The 24,515-nt window shown below is 41.9% G+C and overlaps 1 protein-coding gene across 2 annotated transcripts in view; it reads right to left on the reverse strand.

The window, feature by feature from the left end:
* Window positions 1-444: 444 nt before the first annotated feature.
* Window positions 445-24,515, reverse strand: part of LOC124777113 — a 211,293-nt gene continuing 187,222 nt past the window's right edge. The window contains exon 6 of one of the 2 annotated variants that reach the window (XM_047252399.1): window positions 445-1,129. In XM_047252399.1, coding sequence (XP_047108355.1) covers window positions 896-1,129 — 234 coding nt within the window. In that variant the 3' untranslated portion in view covers window positions 445-895. Of the gene's footprint in view, window positions 1,130-14,683; window positions 14,862-24,515 lie in introns of those variants that run through there. The other variant, XM_047252400.1, reaches the window with a different exon arrangement.

Here is a 24,515-nt window from a genome sequence, read left to right on the forward strand (position 1 = left end):
GTGTGTGCTTCCATAGGTATCGTACAGGAGTCGGTGTGAGAACTTTTCAGAACACACTGACATTCTAATTTACCCCACTTTTGTTAATAAAATTATTTATTGTTCCGTTTAAAAAAGTGTATGTTTGCAACAAAAAAAATACATTTTATAACTGTTATTACAATCTGTAGACTGGCTAACAATACGAGCGCCTGACTGCCAATACATTCTGTGAAAACCGCACATCAGCAGCACTTTCCATTTCCGTAATATTTGTGATGCATGTTTTAGGCGATTCATCTTGTATAGTCCGTAGTTAAAAGCGAAATGTATACTTCAGAAAGAAAAACTGTGTAAGATTACTTATGAACTATTTCCGCTGAGGCCAAAGTTAACGAGTGTTTGGGATGTAACGTATTAAGTAATTCAGGAAGAGAAAGAAGTTGCATTAATCATTTTCCAATGTTTTTATTGTTTGACAACGTACATTACATGCCAACATCTGGCATCCAAACACTAATATCAATTTACCATCCACCAAAATAAATTATTCGGGTTCTGTTTCCATTTATTTACAGTTCAAGGAGTGACGCTAAATTCTTCAAGAAAACTCATCACAGCTTCTTGATTAGCCACTAATAAATACTAATATTGTGTCTGTCAACGAGCAGATTGTGTCAGGCAGAGATTTAAGAGGAGCAAACGATTCACAGATTTTAGCGGGGAAAAATATTGAGGAGCGTGTGTTCGTTATATATTCGTAAAATACGGCATTGCACAGCGATTTATGTTTACGATGCGATTAATCTTGTGCGTGTTTGTGCCCTGATAGAGAGAACGATGAGAAAGTAATACAAGGTATAGCTACTCGGGTATAAATATTCAGCCTTATCGGGGAACACACGCTCAGTGTGGCCTAGCCACAGATGCAGCTGTTTACGGCGATAATGGTCCTGGTGGCGCCCGTGGCGTCCCGGTAGTAGTGCTCCCTGTGTTCGGCGGGCGTGCAGCGCAGCAGCGGCCCCTGCAGCGACGACACGCACGCGCCGCCCGGAGACCTGTGCACGCAGCGCGAGAAGGAGCGCCCCTCGCAGGCGGCGGGGCCGCCGGCGCCGGCGCTGCCTCCGTCACAGCGGCCCACGTCCACCTCCTGCCGGCAAAAGCACCCAGTCAACACACGTGCACTACCTCTAATACTGAGTTTGATGGCGTAGTCTCCGATATAACTTTACACCATAAATTATCGCTTGCTCATGCCAATTATACTCTTCGTTGTGTAGTCTACAACCACGTTTTCGTAGCATAACACTCAAAGATGGCGGAAATAACAGGTTTTTGTGTCGTGAAAATCCAATATCGAAGAAATATTTATTTATTTATTTGTTGGTTACTTAATCTGATCAGATCAAAGCCTTCAGACAGTATCTTACATCAGACCAAGAGCAACACATAGCAAAAAAATATTACAAAACATTTCGTTATGAACTACTGATTCAATGACATACACTTGCGAAGTTATTATGAGAACGATTAACGACATTAATCTAACAGAAAAATCATAATAACTGGCATTAATAATAATAATAAGAAGAAGAAGAATAAAGGCCATTAAGAATAACAATAATATTAGTTAATTTAGCATATGTGAAGCCCTGTTTAGTATCATCAGAAACGAATGGGATACTGAGAGAGGAGAATATTGAAATGGCAGTGACAGCGACTGTTTAGAAAGAACAGACTTGCAGCAAAGGACTCTGAAAACAAGGGGGAGGGGGCGTAGGGTGATGAGACCGAATTGCGGAAAAGGCTCCTGTCAGGTAGGGCACCAGTTCCGCGTAATAAAAGTCGAGAAAATTAACAAATTACCCCGATGCGTCAACTTAAATTGCAGAAACGAAGTCGTTCTCCCTCCCACTTCCATTCCTGCACTATTTTAGCGCTTGCTTCTCCTCTACGCATTTCCAAACAAGAAATCATGGACTCGACTCCCAGCAACGACATTTTTCTCACATTTTCGGTATCTTCTCACACTTTTTCGCTTTTACTGTTACTATCACAAATGTCTCACTGTCACATCAAGCTCCACATAGCAGTTGATCCTGTCACTCGAGTTCGCGTCGCAGAGATTGCAATTTCAGTTACTTTCAAAGTTGTTGCACTTCGGAAGTGTTGTACAAACATCTCATCATTCACACCTCCATGATCCAAACTCAAAAACGCTTCTTTGTTACTTGTCCCTTTCTTATTCAAATTTTTCGACAAATTTTCCAAGTCTACCGAAAACGTCTCATGCTCATTCTTCCAGCGATATCACACGCGCCGGCCTCGGTGGCGGAGCTATTCTAGGCGCTACAGTCTGGAACCGCGAGACCGCTAAGGTCGCAGGTTCGAATCCTGCCTCGGGAATGGATGTGTGTGATGTCCTTAGGTTAGTTAGGTTTAAGTAGTTCTAAGTTCTAGGGGACTGATGACCTCAGATGTTAAGTCCCATAGTGCTCAGAGCCATTTGAACCATTTTTGATATCACACGCACAAGTGGCAGCTCTTTTGGTCTGAATCACGATTGCAGTAATAAAAGCATTCCGGTACAGAGTGTGTATGGATGCGGAAGAAATAATACGCGCTCTACAGAAAAGAACATACAAGTTGAGTCACTAACTGTTGACACCTAGAAAAACTCCGAAAGTATGATAGTAGCTGAAAAGTTTGTGGGACAAATGTTGCATGGGACAACGGGGGCCATAAAATGACGTAAGTTTTTTGTTGCTAGGTGGGGTAGCGTCAGAGGTATAAAGGTCAACTTTCTTTTTAATCGGATACTATAGTTTGGTACTTATTTTCCGACAGCAGCTATCGAGACGAATCCAGTGATGTGTAACAGTAAGGTCTTTGAAGGTCAACGAAGGCCAAAAAGGTGGCATGAACGTCAATTTACAGAAGTTGTTCGAAGTGATGACCTTTGGTATCAATGCAGCCCTGCAATCTTCTTATCATGGATTGAGTGATATTCCTTATCACTGCGGAACTTATCGAAGCACATGCTCTGACAACTCTCTCTCGTATATCGTGCAAATAGTAAATGTCCGTCGAATATGGCACATCCATCTAATGTGCCATTGACTTGTAAACACCATATGACGGTTTCGCAATACAACACTAATAAGAACGGTAAGACTAGTATCGTCGAATCAAGCGAATGTGAATGATGTATTCCTTCGAAGAACAAGTCGATATGCTTCTCATTTACGGAGAATTCCAACTAAATTCAGTGAGAGCTAGAGACTTATACGCTGAAAGATATTCTCAACGTACTCACCCTACACGTCGTACGTTTAAATATCTGTATGAGAAATTGAGAACAACTAGATCTTTAACGCATCGGAAACATATCAGGTAAAGGAAAGTTACTAACGAGGAAACGGAAATTGGTACTCTTACTACTGTGGTTCGAGATCCTTGTGTTAGTCAAATCGCCAGGGATCTGGCATGAGACATAGTAGTGTTGTTAGTGTTCTGCATCGCCATAAATGTCATTCTTACCATATCAGTCTCCACCAAGAATTAACTAGTACGGATTGTATGCGTCGCACTGAATTCTGCTGATGGGCTCAACTTCAGATTCAGAGAGATGACACATTTATTAATTTGATTTTATTTACTGATGAGGCTACATTCACGAACCGTGTAAATGTTAATTTGTATAACATGCTTTATTGGGCAACAGAAAATCCATGTTGGCTGGAGCAAGTTGCACACCAAAAACCGTGGTCGGTGAATGTACGGTGTGGGATTCTGGAGGACAGAATTACAAGCCTCTGTTCTATCGAAGGGAATCATAATGATAGGAAGTACACTACATTCCTCTAAGAAACATTAGGTCTGTTATTGGAAGAAATACCTTTCGGAACAAGGAACAGAATGTGGCATCAACGCGATGGGTGTCCAGCACATTTTTCCCTGTTGGCTAGAAATGAGTTGCAGAGACAATCCCCAAATCGTTGGATTGGACGCGGACGAGATGTGTCGTGGCCGGCTCGTTCGCCAGACTTGAGGTCTCTGGATTTTTTGTTGTGGGGATTCGTAAAAGACATTGTTTATAAAGACGCTCCAACTACACCTGAAAATGTGCGACAGAGAATTGTCAGAGCATGTACTTCGATAAGTGCCGATGTGATATGGAATACCACTCAATCCATGATAGGAAAATTGCACCACTGCATTGATACCAATGGTCATCACATCGAACAGCTTCTGTAAATGGACGTTCACGCCACCTTTTACGATTTAAAATAAAAAAATAAAAAAATGGCTCTGGGCACTATTGGACTTAACTGCTGAGGTCATCAGTCCCCTAGATCTTAGAACTACTTAAACCTAACTAACCTAAGGACATCACACACATCCATGCCCGAGGCAGGATTCGATCCTGCAACCGTAACGGTCGCGCGGTTCCAGACTGACGCACCTAGAACCGCTCGGCCATACCGGCCGGCTTTACGCTTTCGTTGACCTTCAGAGACCTTACTGTTACACACCACTGGATTCGTTTTGATAGCCGCTACCAGAAAATAAGTACCAAACTATAGCATCCTACTAAACAAAAAAAAAAAAAAAAAAAAAAAAAAAAAAACCACCAAAACAAAGGTGACCTTCATATCTCTGAAGCAACCCCACCTAGTAACAAAAAACCAACGTCATATTATGGCCCCCTTTGTCCTATGCAACTTTTGTCCCACAAACTTTTCAGCTCCTATCATATTTCGGAGTTGTTCTTGGTAGCAATAGTTAGTGAATCAATCTGTATAGCGGTGGCGACTACACACTATCTGATTGAAAGAGTGCGGACTCTTATTACTGGACATTAATATGGGTTGTGCTTGCCCTTTGCCCTTATGACTATTTGAACTCTGCTGGGTACCTTTACTTCACGCAGAACACAATGCTGTAAAATGCGTTCATATCCTACCGCATTTAGCGTTTTCTTAAGCGTCATATGGTGACCACACCACAATCACGAAAAACATCCCTACACCGTAACAGTGCCTCGTTTGTGCTTCACTGCTGGCACTGCTTGTAATGGCAGGTAACGTTCTCCACGCGTTCACGTCACCCAGACGCTTCTATCGGATTGACAAAGGATGTAGCGTGATTCGTCACTCTGGATCGCTCGTTTCCAGTCGTCCACCGTCCGGTACCGCCGTTCTTTATACCACCTCACGAGTTACTTAGCACAGAATACAGAATTGTATGACTTATAACAAGCTGCTCGGCCATTGTACCCCATTCTTTTTAACTCTGTATACACAGTCATGTGTTAGCTGGGTTCACAGTAGCACTTTGAAACTCACGAATGATTCCTTTCGCTTATTTTATGTGACTTTTCACAACAATTCTCCGCAATAGTCGACGGTATCTGTATGTCAGTACATGCTGTCTGCCTGGTCTTGGTTCAGCTATCGTTGCTCCTTCGCGTTTCCATTTCACAGTTGCATCAGCAAGAGTCGAAAAGAGCAGCTTTAAAAGGGGTGATACGTTACTGTGACGTAAGGCCATGGTGACCCCATCGCTTTGTGACCCCATCGCTTTGTGGAAAACCACTGCAATAAACCACGCGAGAATTGGCGGGAAAACAATATCTGAATGGGAAAGAGGAAATGCCTTAGTCAAACCCCGACTACCTAAGGTATGATGGCCAATTGGACCACGAGAAAGGTCACCCAACACGCCATTCTACATGGGCTAAGATCTGTACGACGACGACTAGCGTGAAAATGGAAGACGAGATTCGGAAAATGGTGTATTAAGACGATTCTTGGTAAAGGGTTAGAATTTATTCAGGAAATGAAGAACCATAAATTAGATGTTCATGTACTATGTGATGTGAAGAGGAAAGATAGTGGAATGAGAAGACTGGTGGAGGAGTACATTTTAAGGTACTCTGGGTTTGGAAGGGTCAACCGAGCAAAAGAGGGAGCACGTACGATTACCAGTGAGCAGCCAGAAATGGAAGTGTGTTGATTGTATACAGCCCTTTCAAGAATAACGGCTGTTAATTTGGTGTTAGACATGGAAGTGCCTTACTTTTAAGTGGATGCACCAACTGAGGATGTCAATATGCTAGATAAAGAAGAATTCTATGGACATTTACAACGGACTGTGGATAGAGAGGTAACCAGAGGACACCAAGTATTAACAGGAGATTTCAGTGGTAGAAAGGGTCAGGACGAAAGAATTGCAAATGGAAGCGTGGTAGTCAACGTGGACAGAGAACCCGAAAAGATGGTGGCGGGTGTTTAATAGAAATGTGCGTGGAAAGTAGATTAGGCTGAAATCAGTATTACTACAGTCATCGGAAGACGTATGTGGGAATGTAGCAACAGATTCAAGCAAGAAAAGGGCAAGTTAGAGGAATGAGGAAGTGAATTGGGTGGTGAAGTATAAGAAGGAAGCCCGGAAAAATTACATAGCACGTCTTGTGGGAGAAGACGGGATGAAGTATGAAAGAAGGAATACAATAAAACGAGTGGCGAAGGAATCTAAAAGCAAATCTTGGGACGAATTTGGAAGCCTGGTTGAGGACAGAGCAAGAGAGAACTACACAACCAGCCTCTGGGAAACCATGAAAAGTACTAACAAAAGAATATTCTCAAGTGTCAGTAAGCGATGAAACTTGGCGTGTCTATACATGAGGCAAAATAATTCAATACATATTATTTTGTTGGAGCTCAATTTCATTTTTAAGCTGTAAAAGTCACCCCAAAACATAATTTGGCATTTAGGTTTGGAGGGTATATTTACGAAACGAATATATATAAAATTGTTTCTCATATAAAAATTGATATGTAATTAATGTTCTTGAAAACTGTGTAAACGAATTGTGTGAGCATTTGAAATTTTACGAAATACCCCCTCCATTATTTAAAAATTAAAGAAGTTTTCAAGTTACATGAATCCTTATATTATAAAGCTGATTTCAGCAACACCATTTTTGAAAATAAGGTGTACACAGTGTACTGTCAGGGTATTTTCAACATACTTAATTAAAATATCTAAACATTCATTATCAGTTTAGTTATTTATTTTACTTAAATTTGTTTTATGTTTTAATTGTTTTTGCCGCTTCACACACGTCTATTTCGTTAGTTGAAAATAGTAAGTAATTCCTTATTATGATACAAAATCATGACAATAACGGTAATCTGTAAATACATACTTAAAACATTACATTTTCTTATGCCATGCACATAATATGTACGAAATTTGTTCAAATAATAGATGCAGCAGACAGCACAATATAAAACAAAATTCAACAGGATTTCAGATTTGGATGAGTGAGCCTCTAAATATACTGATTTGCGTCACGCATATTTCAGCACATTGGTAAGCCTTGGCGAAAAGAATTGATTCTGAACTAGAGACTGCAGCTTAATCGTATTGTTTCTCAGGTGGAGACTGACACCAAAAACATTCAACACAACGAGATCTGAAAATCTTCTGACAAAGTTCTTCCAACATCGAAAGCCATGTACGTACCACGTCTGTATTGATGGTGAATTTGGACCAAGAATCATTTTTGGAAGCCCTAGATGTTCTTGTGACAGCATCGAAACCTGGTAAACAAACGTCTGATCGGGTAAAACATATTTGAAAGATGTTCTCGTTCCCAGTAAAGGAGAAAGACATGCATCATTGTCAGATTCTTAGGACTGTCAGCGTGAAAGAACCGTATAGAGCATAGAACCTGAGGACAAGAAACTTATTCATCTAATGATCCCAAAAGGATCGACGGCAAAGGTGCAGTCATGAGATGTCTTCGGCTTTCGATGTTGGAAGAACTTCGCGTAAAGATTTTCAGATCTAGCTCTGCTGAGTGATTTTGATGTCAACCTCCACTTAAGAAATAATATAACTAAGCTGTAGTCAGTAGTACATCAGCAATTCTTTTCGCCAAGGCTTGCCAATATACTGAAATATGCGTGACATATATCATGATATTTAGAGGACCACCCACGACAATTTTAAATCTGCTGAATTTTGTTTCATATTCTGCTCTCCGTCATTTATATTATGTGAAGAAAATTCGTTCAATTTATGTGCATTCCATAAGAAAACGTTATGTTTCAAACAGTTACTTACAGACTGTCATTATGATAAGGATTTTGTACGATAATAAAGAATTACTTATTATTTTCAGTTAACAATATAGACCTATGTGAAGAGGTACACCAAAAAAATAAAAAAAGAATGTAAAATGTAAAACAAATTTAAGTAAAATAAATAATTAGACTGATAATAGATATTTAGATATTGCAATTAGGTTTGTTGAAAATACTCTGAAAGCACATTGTGTACAGCTTATTTTCCAAATACAGTATTTTAGAAACCAGCTTTATTCAGTATGGATGTATGTAGCTTGAAGACTTCTTAAATTTATGTTGTGATAAAAGTTTTCATTATTCAAAATTAATTAATGGTGGTGGGTATTTTGCAAAATTTCAGATTCTTACAAAATTCGATTATACAGTTTGCAAGAACGTTAGTTACATGTTAACATTTATAGGAGACAATTTTTTTATGTGTAATCGATTCGAAGATATTCCCTCCAAACCTAATATATCCAATTACCTTTCGGGATGGGGTTTACCGCTTAAAAGTGAAATTGGGCACAAACAAAAAAATACGTATTGCATTATTTTGCCCCATCTACAGAACAGCCAACTTTCATCAATATCGTGTTTTGACACTTGTGTACGTTCCCTTATAAAAGGGAAATGTAGGAAGCAAACAAGGAGAGTTAAGGATGGGAGTAAGCTAGTGTCAGAGAAAGCAACAGTGCATGAGAAGTGGAGAAGACACTATGAAGGAAAGTTTAAAAAAAGGACTCAGGGAGTACAAGAAGGAGGTTCAACGTCGGACATTATGAAATTATACGAGTCCCAGAAATTGAAAGAGAGACAAAAGAACAGGAGTTGGAAATGGCAGTTGACCTAGTTGGAACAGGGAAGGTTTCGGGACCTGAATGGACAGCTCCGGAACTATGCAAGTATAGTGGTGCAGAGGCTGTAAAACAACTTACTCAACTGTTTCAGAGACTGTGGGCGGAGAATAGTATCCCAGTGTAATGGAAGAAGACCTTAATCATGACTGTGGGCGGAGAATAGTATCCCAGTGTAATGGAAGAAGACCTTAATCATGTCGTTGCTTAGGAGGGCAAACTGTTATGACTGCGATTGCTATAGGGCTTTCCGTCTATCGTCAGGAATCTGTAAAGTGTTTATTCGTATATTGGAGAGGCAACTGAGTAGGGCGGTGGAAGAGGATGTGGAGGAGGAGCATCCTGCTTGTAGGCCAGGGGGCAGACACAGGGTCTCAGCTACACAATTAGAACGACATGGAGAAGACCATAGCCAATTACTCCGGACGTTTATCTCTCGTTTCTCCATCTTAAAGCAGAATTTGATTCCGTGCCAAGGCAGCAAGTGTGATCACTGGTAGCAGCGAGGATACCAATGAAATTCACGATTGACGTGAAAAGTGTATATGAACAACCAGTGAGCGAGGTTCGTATTAATCGTGAAAAATGAGGAGAATTCTCAGTGGAGAAAGAACCAAGCAAGACGATAGCCTCAGCTCCTTACTTTAACATTTTTCTGGGTGAAGTAAGAAAAACGTGCAAGAGGTGATCCTACACAACGAAGCTTGGAAAGTAGGAACTACGACCAGTGTATCTACAAACATAACTCTATGCAGATGGTATGATATTGATTGACGACTCATTAGGAAGACATCAGCAGGCCTAATAGAATGGTATGTAGAACTGAAGAGAAAGGGAATGGTAGAGAATGCAGATAAAAACAAAGTAATGTGGGTTTCAAAACAGTACTGGTATGAAGAACAACTATATACGCTCTGTAATGGAAAAGTAGGCAATTTTGAATATCTAGGCACGAGACTAAATAGTGATAGAAGAACAAAACAAGAGGTGCTAAACAGAACCGAGAAAGCAATCTTATCATACTATAAGACGAATAACAAAATAGTGGGAAAGAAATAGGTATGAAAACTAAAATGCAAATTTACAGTGCAATAATGCCATCAATTACGGCATATGGTATGGAGGGTTTGGCACTAGAAGAGAAACATCTTAGTGGATTACTGCCACAGAAACGAAGTTTATAAGGACAGCAATAGGAAAAATTAGACGAGATCAAATTAGAAATGCAAGAATGCGGAAAGAGAGTGAACAGAAGAAATCAATAAGTGTGGTGGTTGAGGGGCGTCAGTTGAGCATGTTAAGAGAATGGGAAAGGAAAGAAAAAGCATGAAGAAAAAATAAAGATAAGAAGAAATACATATAAGTATTTGAAATGCGTGTGCAGGGAGGAGCTGGACGAGGGAGATCCCGTATCACACAGCAGGCCAGGGTCGAGAAACTGGGACAAAGGCTTGGAAAAACAATCGTGGAAGTGAATGTGCGAGAACGGAGTGGAGTGGAAGAAATGGATGGAGCAAGGCAACCTCGACGCTTGAAGACATAAAGGAATTGAAGAAGAAGACGAAATTTTCCAGATGAATTTGCTAGACGACATCAAATGACTAGTGCATGTTCGATGTCACTCAGCTCTCCTGCTCGATCAGTTTGGTAAATGCTTCTCGGCTGACAATATAATACTGTCCGCCTCCTTTTATACTAGCTGATCCGCCTCTTGTGACATCTAGTGATCAATTCCGCATTGCATAGAGGTATCTGGATCTTTTGATCAGTTAGTGTACAATAAGCGTCGCACACTGTTTGTACCAAAATCGAGGGTCTCCCTGAAAAAAAAAAAAAAAAAAAAAAAGGAACTGGCGCCTGGTCTGCTTTACTACAGACAAGTTTACTGAAGTATGGGGCTGATATACTCCAATAAATAACATATACTACGTGATCAAAAGTATCCGGACACCCCCAAAAACATACGTTTTTCATATTAGGTGCACTGTGCTGCCACCTGTTCCCAGGTACTCCATATCAGCGACCTCAGTAGTCATTAGACATCGTGAGAGAGCAGAATGGGGCGCTCCGCGAAACTCACGGACTTCGAATGTGGTCAGTTGATTGGGTGTCACTTGTGTCATACGTCTGTACGCGAGATATCCACACTCCTAAACATCCCTAGGTCCACTGTTTCCGATGTTTTAGTGAAGTGGAAACGTAAAGGGACACGTACAGCACAAAAGCGTTCAGGCCGACTTCGTCTGTTGACTGACAGAGACCGCCGAGAGTTGAAGAGGGTCGTAATGTGTAATAGGCAGGCATCTATCCAGACCACCACAAAGAAATTGCACACTGCCTCAGGATCCAGTGCAAGTACTATGACAGTTAGGCGGGAGGTGAGAAATCTTGGATTATTTCATGGTCGAGCGGCTGCTCATAAGCCACACATCACACCGGTAAATGCCAAACGACGCCTCGCTTGGTGTAAGGAGCGTAAACATTGGACGATTGAACAGTGGAAACACGTTATGTGGAGTGGCGAATCACGGTACACAATGTGGCGTTCCGATGGCAGGGTGTGAGTATGGCGAATGCCCGGTGAACGTCATCTGCCAGCGTGTGTAATGCCAACAGTAAAATTCGGAGGCGGTAGTTTTACGGTGTGTTTTTCATGAAGGGGGCTTGCATCCCTTGTTGTTTTGCGTGGCACTATTACAGCACAGGCGTGCATTGATGTTTTAAGTACCGTCTTGCTTCACACTTTTGAAGCGCAATTCCGGGATGGCGATTGCATCTTTCAACACGATCGAGCACCTGTTCAAAATGTACGGCCTGTGGCTTAGTTGTTACACTTCAGTAACGTCCCTGTAATGGACTGATCCGTACAGAGTCCTGACCTGAATCTTATAGAACACGTCTGGGATGTTTTGGAACGCCGACTTCGTGCCAGGCTTCACCGACCGACATCGATACCTCTCCTCAGTGCAGCACTCCGTGAAGACTGCCATTCCCCAAGAAACCTTCCAGCACCTGATTGAACGTATGCCTGCGAGAGTGGAAGCTGTCATCAAGGCTAAGGGTGGGCCAACACCATATTGAATTCCAGCATTAACGATGGAGGGCGCCACGAACTTGTAAGTCATTTTCAGCCAGGTGTCGGGATACTTTTGATCACATAGGGTATTTCAGAGATACTCGTATACATACATCACATTTGTGAATTATTGTTTTATCTGTGATGGAAAGCTTGAGAAATATTCGACAGCAAGTAGTACGAAATGATGTCCTTCCGATTTCCTGTTGCTATAAAGACGACGTACACTAGTATTTTCTGCGATTCGTCGTGGCGTTTCGCGCTACAGCGTCTCTTTGTATCGGTATGAAACCAACCACTCTTCACAACAGATTGTCAAGACTATCTTAATCTAATAAGTTCCTCTGTTACGCATTCGGGTATGAGCAGGTTTCAGAAACCCTACTACACAGCCTCATTTAGGTTTCTGTGTGCTGTCCCTAAACCGCTTAAGACAACTGCTGAAATGATTCCTTCGAAAAGGAAACGACTTATTTTCTTCCTTGCCATTGTTCAGTCTTGCGCTCAGTCGCTAATAAACTCCTTATCGTTACGACGTTCAACTCTAATGTTACATCACTTTTTCTGGTTTCTATTCAGTCTCAACAGAAGCGTAGGACAAGCAGCAGGACACTTCAAGCACGTCAGGGTAATTTTTTAAATGGAAGGACGTGGATGCTTCTGAGAACGTATCCCGTTTCTGTAACTGTGTACCAAAGTTGCTTGAAGAACGAGTAGAAATTATGATGTCTCTGATGGAACTTGAACGTTATCACTGTAGCTTCAGTTACATAAGACAAACCGTTGGGGAAAAAACTTTGACTATTCTAACATATTCCATAACTTTAAGAATATTAATATCATTATAACAGCGGATGCGTAGGAACAAAGGAAAGATGAAAGAATAATGATTTTACCTTGCTTGCTCTACCCGCTGCCGCATGATTGTCAAAGGTTGGTTGATAATTGATTGATTTGGGAGAGGGAACCAAACAGCGAGACCATCAGTCCCTTCGGGCTAGGGAAGTCAGCCGTGCCCAGTCATAGGAATCAACCGGGCATTTGCCTGAAGCAATTTAGGGAAATCACGGAAAACCTAAATCAGGATGGCTGCACGCCGGTTTGAGCCTTCGTCCTCCCGAATGCGAGTCCAGTGTGCTTACCACTGCGCCACCTCGCTCGGTGTTTAGTCAATGAATCTCTCTTTGAATTCCCTGTACATGCGGGATGAAGCTGATTAAATTAGAGGGCATTCGTCATTCCGTACAGATTAAATGAATCACAGCAACAAGAAGGGAACAAGGTTGTTCTTGACTACTGATTTCAGTATCCGTTCTATAACTATCGCTGACGCTGTTTGGTCGAAAGTGACGGACGAGCTACGCTTGAACGACAGCTTTGAAACATCTCAATTGCAACTAACTGCATAACTTGAGAAACTTGTGTTCAGGCAAACTAACTGATCGCTGTGGCAGCATCCTTTGGTATGTAGGCAGTGACCAAGGATGCAAAGACTGGGTGTACCATATACAAATGTGGTCCTCCATGCAGCTGATGCCTCTATACATAGGTTTCCAGGCCAGCAACGTGGGCAGCATTTGCAAGTGAAATTTTTCATGCCATTGCAGAAATTTTTATGGCAATCTCTCTTTTGCTGATTTTGAGGTGTAAAAGCCAGGAAATGATAAAGAAGAATAAGATGAGAATGGGGACACATTTACAACCTTTTTAATAATCGTTTCATGTCGTGATAACAACGGGTGTAAAATTCGAAGAATTTGTAGAGAAACGGATTGAAATGTCAAATTTCTATACTTATAAATTGTTTTCTCACAACAATAATTTTGTGGTGTTACACCACGTGCATGACAGAGTTGTACAGTTTGAGATCATCAACAAATAATGGGGAAGAACAGCCTGGAATTCTAATCCAGCAACTCAAAAGCATAAGGGCAATATCGCGTTTACTTGCGAGACTAACTGAACTTCTTACAAAAGGGATTAATGTAAATATATAAAACTGTAATCAGTCACTTTTTTGAATAGTTATTTATTATTCCATGAACCGATTTTCGAACCTTTTCAGCTTCATCTTCAGATGGTTTTCTGGAAGTTACGTCACTATTTCTGGCATAATGCTGGGTGCTGGCTTGTGACTGTATGGGCGGCTTTTTTCGTTAGTGTCCATCTGTCTGCTTCCATTTTGATTGCCAGTTGATACATCACTCCTCACATGTTTACACAATCTGTATTCATTTACACTATTATAGCGAAACTTTGCCAGCATCCAGTTAGTGCTATACAACAAAGGCTTAATCAAAAGGAATAACTTTTCATTTGAAACTTCCTGGCACACTTCAAACACTACACTCATTACTTCTATTGTCCAGTCTCTTCTCGTATTCCTTCACGTCTAATATGAACCTACTTAGGTGTTTCTCTTGTAGTGCCAAACTCTCCATATCATACGATGTAATTAGTGCCATTATTGCATTGTAAATTTGCATTTTAGTTCTCATACTTATCTCTTTCCTCCCCAATATAGTGCTATTCACCTGACAACAGACTTCTTTCTTAGTTCTATTTATCACCTCTTGTTCTATTCTCCCGTCACTACTTAGTATTGTACCAAGATATTCAAAACTGTCTATTTTTCCAAGAGGCCTTCCACAGTATCTGCCCTGTTTTCCTACATCGTTTAAGACAAAATTCGGGATGGTTCCACAGAAAATGACATGGGCAATTTCCTTGTCCCTACATCCTCAATCAAAGCGTGTCCTCCATCTTTTTATGATTTCTTCGTAGTCGGTACTTCACACCCTGGACTTCTTCCTGTCAAAAAAAAGAAAAAAAGTCAATTCCAGTTTTCAAACGATTTACATTTACTTCAGGGAAAGGTTGTCGAATATACTGGGTGAGTCACTAACAGTGACAGTAAGGGTTTTGAAGGTCAACGAAGGTCACAAAGGAGGCATGAACGTCCATTTACAGAAGGTGTTCGAAGTGATGAGCATTGGTATCAACGCAGTGCTGCAGTCTTCTTGTCATGGATTGAGTGGTATTCGTTATCATTTCGGCACTTGTCGAAGCACATGCTCTGATAATTCTCTCACGCATATCTTCAAGTGTAGTTGAAACGTCTTATTAACAATGTCTTTTACGAATCCCCACAAGAAAAAATCCAGAGACCTTAAGTCTGGCGAACGAGCCGGCCACGACACATCTTGTCTGCGTCCAATCCAACGATATGGCAATTGTCTCTGCAACCTATTTCTAGCCATCATCGAGAAATGTGCCGGACACCCATCGTGTTGATACCACATTCTTGCCTATAGGACGTAGCCTTCAGTACAGGAATTTTCCATTTTGTTGGTGCACATCGTAATAAAACTTAAATAATTAGTGACTGTTTTAAATATGGCTTCAGTATTAATAAAGAGCACAACTACACTCACCAGCCTCTCTAAGTAAGCCGTACAATAGCGGATTCTCGTATCATATGAAAGACAAGCAACGAAAGAAACGATGTAGAATAAATTATGCTATTTCTAAAAACATATTGAAGTGTTCGTCAGTATACATCATTTTTGTTACACTTTGTGTAAATGACTTTAAAGACTTGTCCATTAGAACAAGCTACATTAAGATTTGCTTATACGTAACACTTCTGCTTTCTGGGAGAGTAGTCTACATTTACAATGCCCGTATCTTCAAAATTGTATGTAAAGCAAGTGGAAAATTTGCCTCATTGGTAGATGCTAAGAAGTTTCTCCTGCTGCTCTGCTAAGAATGGTTATGGAACTCGTTTATGTACCGAAAGGGAGAAAGATTGGTGTTTAACGTCAAGTCGACGGCAAGGTCATAAGAAATCACCTTTTTTGAAAGAACGTCCCAGAATTCGCTTTAATGGAGTTAAGGAAATCACGGGAGCATAAACAAGAATGACCGTACGGAAATTTTGACTCCGCTCCTCCCAAACGGGAATCCACTGTGCTAACAATTGCGCCACATCGCTCGGTGTGTTGTGAAAGTATGTACAGTTGTTTTTCATTGTTAGTGTCAGTTTCTCAGATTGTAACATAGTTACATATAAAACGAATCAGATTTGTAATTGCAATCGATAAATGTTCACTGCAGGTCTCCTTAAAGCTTAAAATAAAAAGATCTAAGAAATTAGTTATGGTCATCGTACTAAACTGACAACATATCGGCACACACCGTATAGGCATCGTCAAGGTTCTTATACGATGTCGTATCAGAATACTGAGAATCGGTTGCCCCATCTCTGGGATTTCCATTTCGTCAAAAAGATGGCTAAAATATTGGGGTGATGATTCAACGGTGCTGCTCGTAGGAATTTCCTCGAACTTTTTCGTTACGTGATTGACGTATTTAGTTGTTCCTTGGCTGATCGCGTGATGATTCACTGTGACCGAGATGGTTGGGGCTTTCCAACGCTTGTTTTTCACTGATGGCGATGAAGGATTCTACGTTCACCACTCTAACATCCGACTGAGAAAAACCCAATTTTTATTGCTCTACTGTCCATACCGATTTGGCAACATCTGTTTGTGTTGCTGAGAACCTTCCGAATACGTAGTGAACCTTCGCTGACGTAGTACTAACAGGAAACGAAGTCTTCTGGAGACTAAGTATATACTTCCAATGTTTCTTTCCGTGATTTTATACTTTGATTCACTTAGTTAAATATATCAATATGAAGAATTACGAGATACGTGTAGCTTTCTCGATGGATGTTAGCTGCAAGTACATGGCCTATAAATCTAGGCAATGTCTCATGAAGCAAGATAAGCGACAGTTACGGACGGTCATAAGTTGTTAATTTGGCCGTCAATTATTTCTGTCAGGTTAAGCAAGCTTTCGCCTATGGAATAGTCCGCAGCTCGTGGTCTAGTGGCTAGCGTTGCTGCCTCTGGATCACGGGGTCCCGGGTTCGGTTCCCGACCTGGCGACTGGCCAGTGACTGGGTGTTTGTATTGTCCTCATCATTTCATCTTCATCAGCATCATTCGTGATAACGTCTAGATAGGACTGTGAAAAAAAAAGGGACTGTATAAAAATTTGGACTTCGTACGGACGCTGAAGACTGCGCAGTTAAACCAAACATCATCATCAACGCCTATGGAACTAATTTGTTAATAACTACTTTTTTGTGCCTCTGAAGAATCGTATTAATGGTATTACACTTTTATTGGCGTTTTCCTGAAGTTTGCGGTAGAGAGCTTGGAGAGACCTGGTAAAACATCAGAGAGTTATCTCATCAAGTCTGGGGTTTGAAAAGCCAAAGAAACGCATTAGAAAGCTTGAAATTTTGTTTACTTTCTGAAAACAGATTTTTTCTGCTATGTGGGCTTGTTTTCGTTATCACCTAACTTGATGGCAAATTGGAAGTGTTTTATCTGATTTAGTTACTTACTACAACGAACAGAGGCACAGAGGCGTCCAACGCTGCCAGTCACATTGCAAACAGTGATATAGAGACGTCGAAAGACGAGCAAAGAGGTGTTGTCCGTTTTCTGACAGCGGAAGGAGTAGGAGGAACGGACATTCATCGACGAATGTCACAAGTGCAAGGATCAAGGCGTGGCACAAGCGCTTCAGGGAAGGACGGATGTCTTTAGCCGATGATGCATGGTCTGGAGCACCATACTACATTACCGATGACATCGTCCAGCTGGTGGATGCACTCATCATCCAGGACCGCCGAGTGACAGTGAAAGCCATAGCAGCAGTGCTCGGATTGAGCGTCAGAAGTGTTCACACCATCGTGAAAGAACGACTGCCCAAAGTGTGTGCCCAATGGATGCTCCACAGTCTTCAAACCACAGCAGGAAGCATATCGAATGGCCCACTGTCTTGATTATCTGCAGCGCTATGCTCGGGAAGGGAATGCATTCCTGGTGGCTGGAGATGAGCCATGGTGTCACTTCGAACCAGAATCAAAACGACAAAGTCTCCAGTGGAAGCATCCAGGGTCACAACCACCAAAAAAAAAAAAAAAAACCAAGGCCATCCACACAAGTGCAGGAAAAATTATGCCGACGTTCTTCTTTGACCAAGATGGCCTCCTTCTGATTCACTTGCTGCGGCAGTGAATGCCCAGCGTTACACGCAAACCTTGCCCACCCTTTGCCAAGCGATCAAATCAAAACGACCAGGCAATCTGACTCGTGTGAGGTTAATGCAAAGCGTCATACGGCCAACACAGTCGCGGCACTCCTGCAGAAATTCAAATGGGATGTTCTCGGGCCACCCTCCATACAGTCGGGACGTGTCTCCCTGGGATTACGCCATTTTTGGTCTCCTGAAAAAGGCTCTGAGGGGCAAACGATTCACCTCGGACGACGACGTCCAGCGGTACGTGCGGAATTGGTTCACATTGTAGCCCCGGGAACTTTATGAAACAGCCATTCACCGCCTTGTGTTACAGTGGGACAAGTGTCTCAACAGCCAGGGCCAATGCTTCTAACATACAGGTACTGGTTTCTGTAATTATGCCTCCGGCTCGTTTCTTTTTGAATGCCCCTTGTAGTTTGAGTAATGTATTTAACTTGTGTACAAAGCCACCTTGTGATTAACTAATTCAATGTTTCTGCGTCACGTACGATATGAAGTGACCCAATAATACTTCTCACGACTACACAGTTTAACAGATAACCTACTTGTCACCGTTGACAGAATATGTTAAAGGGACCTCTGTATCACCAACGTTTTAGATTATAGTTAAATACTGAAGTGTGTCTAATATGACTGATTTTATCAGCCATAAGTGACGAGAGCGCAAGTTAAATCTGATACATAAGTGCTTTCGTGAGATCCATAAGAACTAACATGTTGGCATCTGATCTGGCAAAGTCATACTCCTAAGTTATACTTCGTGCTGTTTCGAGGTAATCAATTCCTCAGGCACTTCCACTTTTTTATTTCTGCTTTACTGGAACTATCATTTCTTGATCTAACGACTACACCAATCCATCAACTGAAAGCTCGTCCTTTAATACTGATCACTTTTCATAGAGAACAGCCATATAATAACCGTAACGACTAAATGTCGTTAGGAAACGTGCCATTTATGCGCTGGATAACGCTTCTCGTATAAAGAAGAAATGTTCAGTCTTATTGGATTACATATGCAACACAGTATTGCTCTATCTAAGTACAGAGAAACAGATTGCCACTACTTCCCAAACCTTTTCGGACATAGAACCGAATGAGATTCTTGTATTTTGCGAAATCAAACCTACAATCTACTGACTGATCCTAACGATGCTATACATTTCGAATCATAGTTTTCGATCCATTATATATGAGTTGTATCTAATCTGTACTCGTAGTAAGGCTGCAAACACATGGTGATGTGGTTTCCCCGTATTAGATAATGTCGATAAATATTTTTTTTTTTTTTTTTTTGCATGGCTGAAATATTTCTTAATGATTTTGACTTCTACTTTTCCAAGAAACTTTTCATCGTCCTTCACGCAATCGTAACGTATTGCTAACATTTCAAGTATTTCTCCATCAAGTGGTTTACGTGCAGTAAATTAAAATTGTAATTTTGTCTGATTTTTTGATAACTGTTATGAAAATAACATTGTTAATCAGATAGATTTGGTACGTTTAAACTGAAGCATAAAATCTGTTGTGTTCATAGACTGGCGTACTGTAGCGTGTACCATCTATCATCATTCCTGCAGTGGTGCTGTTCCCAAGACAGGAGAAACTCTGCGTATTAAAAATGACTCTGCATAAGTATTTGAGAGAACCCACTCCCCTTCTAGCAGCAATCTATAGCGTTCGCTGAAGGAAAGAAGCGTTTCCAAGTGGCTGGAAAAATGTGCAGATCATTCTTATAGTCCGCAGCTCGTGGTAGCGTTCTCGCTTCCCACGCCCGGGTTCGCGGGTTCGATTCCCAGCGGGGTCAGGGATTTTCTCTGCCTCGTGATGACTGGGTGTTGTGTGCTGTCCTTAGGTTAGTTAGGTTTAAGTAGTTCTAAGTTCTAGGGGACTGATGACCGTAGATGTTAAGTCCCATAGTGCTCAGAGCCATTTGAACCATTTTTTTTTTTCATTCTTATATTCAACAATAATTTACTTAATGATGCACACAACTATCTAGACTTATATCACTGACATTAGTCGGTTGCAAAATCTTGTGATACCTTTCACGCTCGTGTGTTATCACGTTTCTAGAGACCGAAATCTTCCCCTGCAGAAACGAACGTAGATTCTACAAACAACTGTAAAATCTTGAACTTGGCAGCAGTCAGCAATAGTAGACTTATGGATAGAGTGGGAATCATAGAGCCAACCAGTTGCACTCAAAAATGTATTCAAACCTTTACCAACATTTGGGCAGATATAAACCAGTTTTCCTCATGAAAAATAATAACGCCTAAAAATAAGATATGTGACAACCAGTACAGGGAGGTCAGATAGGCAGCAAAAAAGAAACGTAAAAAATTGTATACAGTAGACATATAAAATAAACTCACGTGTTACACATTGTGTGAAAAGGGAAAAGAGGTCATAAGGCTTATTCAACAGTAAAATGATCCATATACTCACAAAATGCTGATCGTCTTTACTGTTGTCTAAGCCTTATGACTTTATTGTTGCTGTGGTCTTCAGTCCTGAGACTGCTTTGATGCAGCTCTCCATTCTACTCTATCCTCTGCAAGCTTCTTCATCTCCAAGCACCTACTGCAACCAACATCCTTCTGAATCTGCTTGGTGTATTCATCTCTTGGTCTCCCTCTACGATTTTTACCCTCCACGCTGCCCTCCAATACTAAATTGGTGATCCCTCGATGCCTCAGAACATGTCCTACCAACCGATCCCTTCTTCTAGTCAAGTTGTGTCACAAACTTATCCCCAGTCCTATTCAATACCTCCTCATTAGTTATGTGATCTACCCATCTAATCCTCAGCATTCTTCTGTAGCACGACATTTCGAAAGCTTCTATTCTCTTCTTGTCCAAACTATTTATCGTCCACGTTTCACTTACATACATGGCTATACTCCATACAAATACTTTCAGAAACGACTTCGTTACACTTAAATCTACACTCGATGTTAACAAATTCCTCTTCTTCAGAAACGCTTTCCTTGCCATTGCCAGTCTACATTTTATATCCTCTGTACATCGACCATCATCAGTTATTTTGCTTCCCAAATAGCAAAACTCCTTTAGCACTTTAAGCGTCTCATTTCCTAATCTAATTCCCTCAGCATCACCAGACTTAATTCGACTACATTCAATTATCCTTGTTTTGCTTTTGTTGATGTTCATCTTATATCCTCCTTTCAAGACACTATCCATTCCGCTCAACTGTTCTCCCAAGTCCATTGCTGTCTCTGACAGAATTACAATGTCATCGGCGAACCTCAAAGTTTTTATTTCTTCTCCATGGATTTTAATACCTACTCCGAATTTTTATTTTGTTTCTTTACCTGCTTGCTCAAAATACAGATTAAATAACATCGAGAATAGGCTACAACAACCCTGTCTCACTCCCTTCGCAACCACTGCTTCCTATTCATGTCCCTCGACTCTTATAACTGCCTTCTGGTTTCTGTACAAATTGTAAATAGCCTTTCGCTCCCTGTATTTTACCCCTGCCACCTTCAGAATTTGAGAGAGAGTATTTCAGTCAACATTGTCAAAAGCTTTCTCTAAGTCTACAAATGCTAGAAACGTAGGTTTGCCTTTCCTTAATCTAGCTTCTAAGATAAGACGTAGGATCAGTATTGCCGCACGTATTCCAATATTTCTACGGAATCCAAACTGAAATTCCCCGAGGTCGGGTTCTACTAGTTTTTCCATTCGTCTGTAAATAATTCGTGTTAGTATTTTGCAGCCGTGACTTGTTAAACTGATAGTTCGGTAATTTTCACATCTGTCAACACCTGCTTTCTTTGGGATTGGAATTATTATATTCTTCTTGAAGTCTGAGGGTATTTCGCCCGTCTCATACATCTTGCTCACCAGATGGTAGAGTTTTGTCAGCAGTGGCTCTCCCAAGGCTGTCAGTAGCTCTAATGGAATGTTGTCTACTTCCGGGGCCTTGTTTCGACTCAGGTTTTTCAGTGCTCTGTCAAGCTCTTCACGCAGTATCGTATCTCCCATTTCATCTTCCTCTACATCCTCTTCCATTTCCATAATATTTTCCTCAAGTACATCACCCTTGTATAGACCCTCTATATACTCCTTCCACCTTTCTGCTTTTCCTTCTTTGCTTAGAACTGGGTTTCCATCTGAGCTGTTTATATTCATACAAGTGGCTCTCTTTTCTCCAGAGGTCTCTTTAATTTTCCTGTAGGCAGTATCTATCTTACCCCTAGTGAGATAAGCCACTACATCCTTACATTTGTCCTCTAGCCATCCCTGCTTAGCCATTTTGCACTTCCTGTCTATCTCATTTTTGAGACGTTTGTATTCCTTTTTGCCTGCTTCATTTACTGCATTTTTATATTTTCTCCTTTCATCAATTAAATTCAATATTTCTTCTGTTACCCAAGGATTTCTACTAGCTCTCGTCTTTTTATCTGCTTGATGCTCTGCTGCTTTCACTAATTCATCCCTCAAAGCTACCCATTCTTCTTCTACTGTATTTCTTTCCCCCATTCTTGTCAGTTGTTCCCTTATGCTCTCCCTGAATCTCTGTACAATCTCTGGTTTTGTTAGTTTATCCAGGTCCCATCTCCTTAAATTCCCACCTTTTTGCGGTTTCTTCAGTTTTAATCTACAGTTCATAACCAATAGATTGTGGTCAGAGTCCACATCTGACCCTGGAAATGTCTTACAATTTAAAACCTGGTTCCTTATGACTATGCCATAGCATTTATATAGATCATTTTACTGTTGTCTAAGCCTTAAAAAAAGCCTTATACTTCGTTTCTTTCACGCAATATATAACACGTTAGTTTATTTTATACACTCCTGGAAATTGAAATAAGAACACCGTGAATTCGTTGTCCCAGGAAGGGGAAACTTTATTGACACATTCCTGGGGTCAGATACATCACATGATCACACTGACAGAACCACAGGCACATAGACACAGGCAACAGAGCATGCACAATGTCGGCACTAGTACAGTGTATATCCACCTTTCGCAGCAATGCAGGCTGCTATTCTCCCATGGAGACGATCGTAGAGATGCTGGATGTAGTCCTGTGGAACGGCTTGCCATGCCATTTCCACCTGGCGCCTCAGTTGGACCAGCGTTCGTGCTGGACGTGCAGACCGCGTGAGACGACGCTTCATCCAGTCCCAAACATGCTCAATGGGGGACAGATCCGGAGATCTTGCTGGCCAGGGTAGTTGACTTACACCTTCTAGAGCAAGTTGGGTGGCACGGGATACATGCGGACGTGCATTGTCCTGTTGGAACAGCAAGTTCCCTTGCCGGTCTAGGAATGGTAGAACGATGGGTTCGATGACAGTTTGGATGTACCGTGCACTATTCAGTGTCCCCTCGACGATCACCAGTGGTGTACGGCCAGTGTAGGAGATCGTTCCCCACACCATGATGCCGGGTGTTGGCCCTGTGTGCCTCGGTCGTATGCAGTCCTGATTGTGGCGCTCACCTGCACGGCGCCAAACACGCATACGACCATCATTGGCACCAAGGCAGAAGCGACTCTTATCGCTGAAGACGACACGTCTCCATTCGTCCCTCCATTCACGCCTGTCGCGACACCACTGGAGGCGGGCTGCACGATGTTGGGGCGTGAGCGGAAGACGGCCTAACGGTGTGCGGGACCGTAGCCCAGCTTCATGGAGACGGTTGCGAATGGTCCTCGCCGATACCCCAGGAGCAACAGTGTCCCTAATTTGCTGGGAAGTGGCGGTGCGGTCCCCTACGGCACTGCGTAGGATCCTACGGTCTTGGCGTGCATCCGTGCGTCGCTGCGGTCCGGTCCCAGGTCGACGGGCACGTGCACCTTCCGCCGACCACTGGCGACAACATCGATGTACTGTGGAGACCTCACGCCCCACGTGTTGAGCAATTCGGCGGTACGTCCACCCGGCCTCCCGCATGCCCACTATACGCCCTCGCTCAAAGTCCGTCAACTGCACATACGGTTCACGTCCACGCTGTCGCGGCATGCTACCAGTGTTAAAGACTGCGATGGAGCTCCGTATGCCACGGCAAACTGGCTGACACTGACGGCGGCGGTGCACAAATGCTGCGCAGCTAGCGCCATTCGACGACCAACACCGCGGTTCCTGGTGTGTCCGCTGTGCCGTGCGTGTGATCATTGCTTGTACAGCCCTCTCGCAGTGTCCGGAGCAAGTATGGTGGGTCTGACACACCGGTGTCAACGTGTTCTTTTTTCCATTTCCATGAGTGTATTTCCACTGCATATGATTTTTGGTGTTCCTTTTTGCTGCCTATATGATTTCCATAAATTGGTTCGAATATATGGTATTTTTACCTAGGTAAAGGTTGTGAATAAA

The sequence above is a fragment of the Schistocerca piceifrons genome, chromosome 2 (genome assembly GCF_021461385.2).
Source record: "Schistocerca piceifrons isolate TAMUIC-IGC-003096 chromosome 2, iqSchPice1.1, whole genome shotgun sequence".
In the NCBI taxonomy this organism is placed as follows: domain Eukaryota; kingdom Metazoa; phylum Arthropoda; class Insecta; order Orthoptera; family Acrididae; genus Schistocerca; species Schistocerca piceifrons.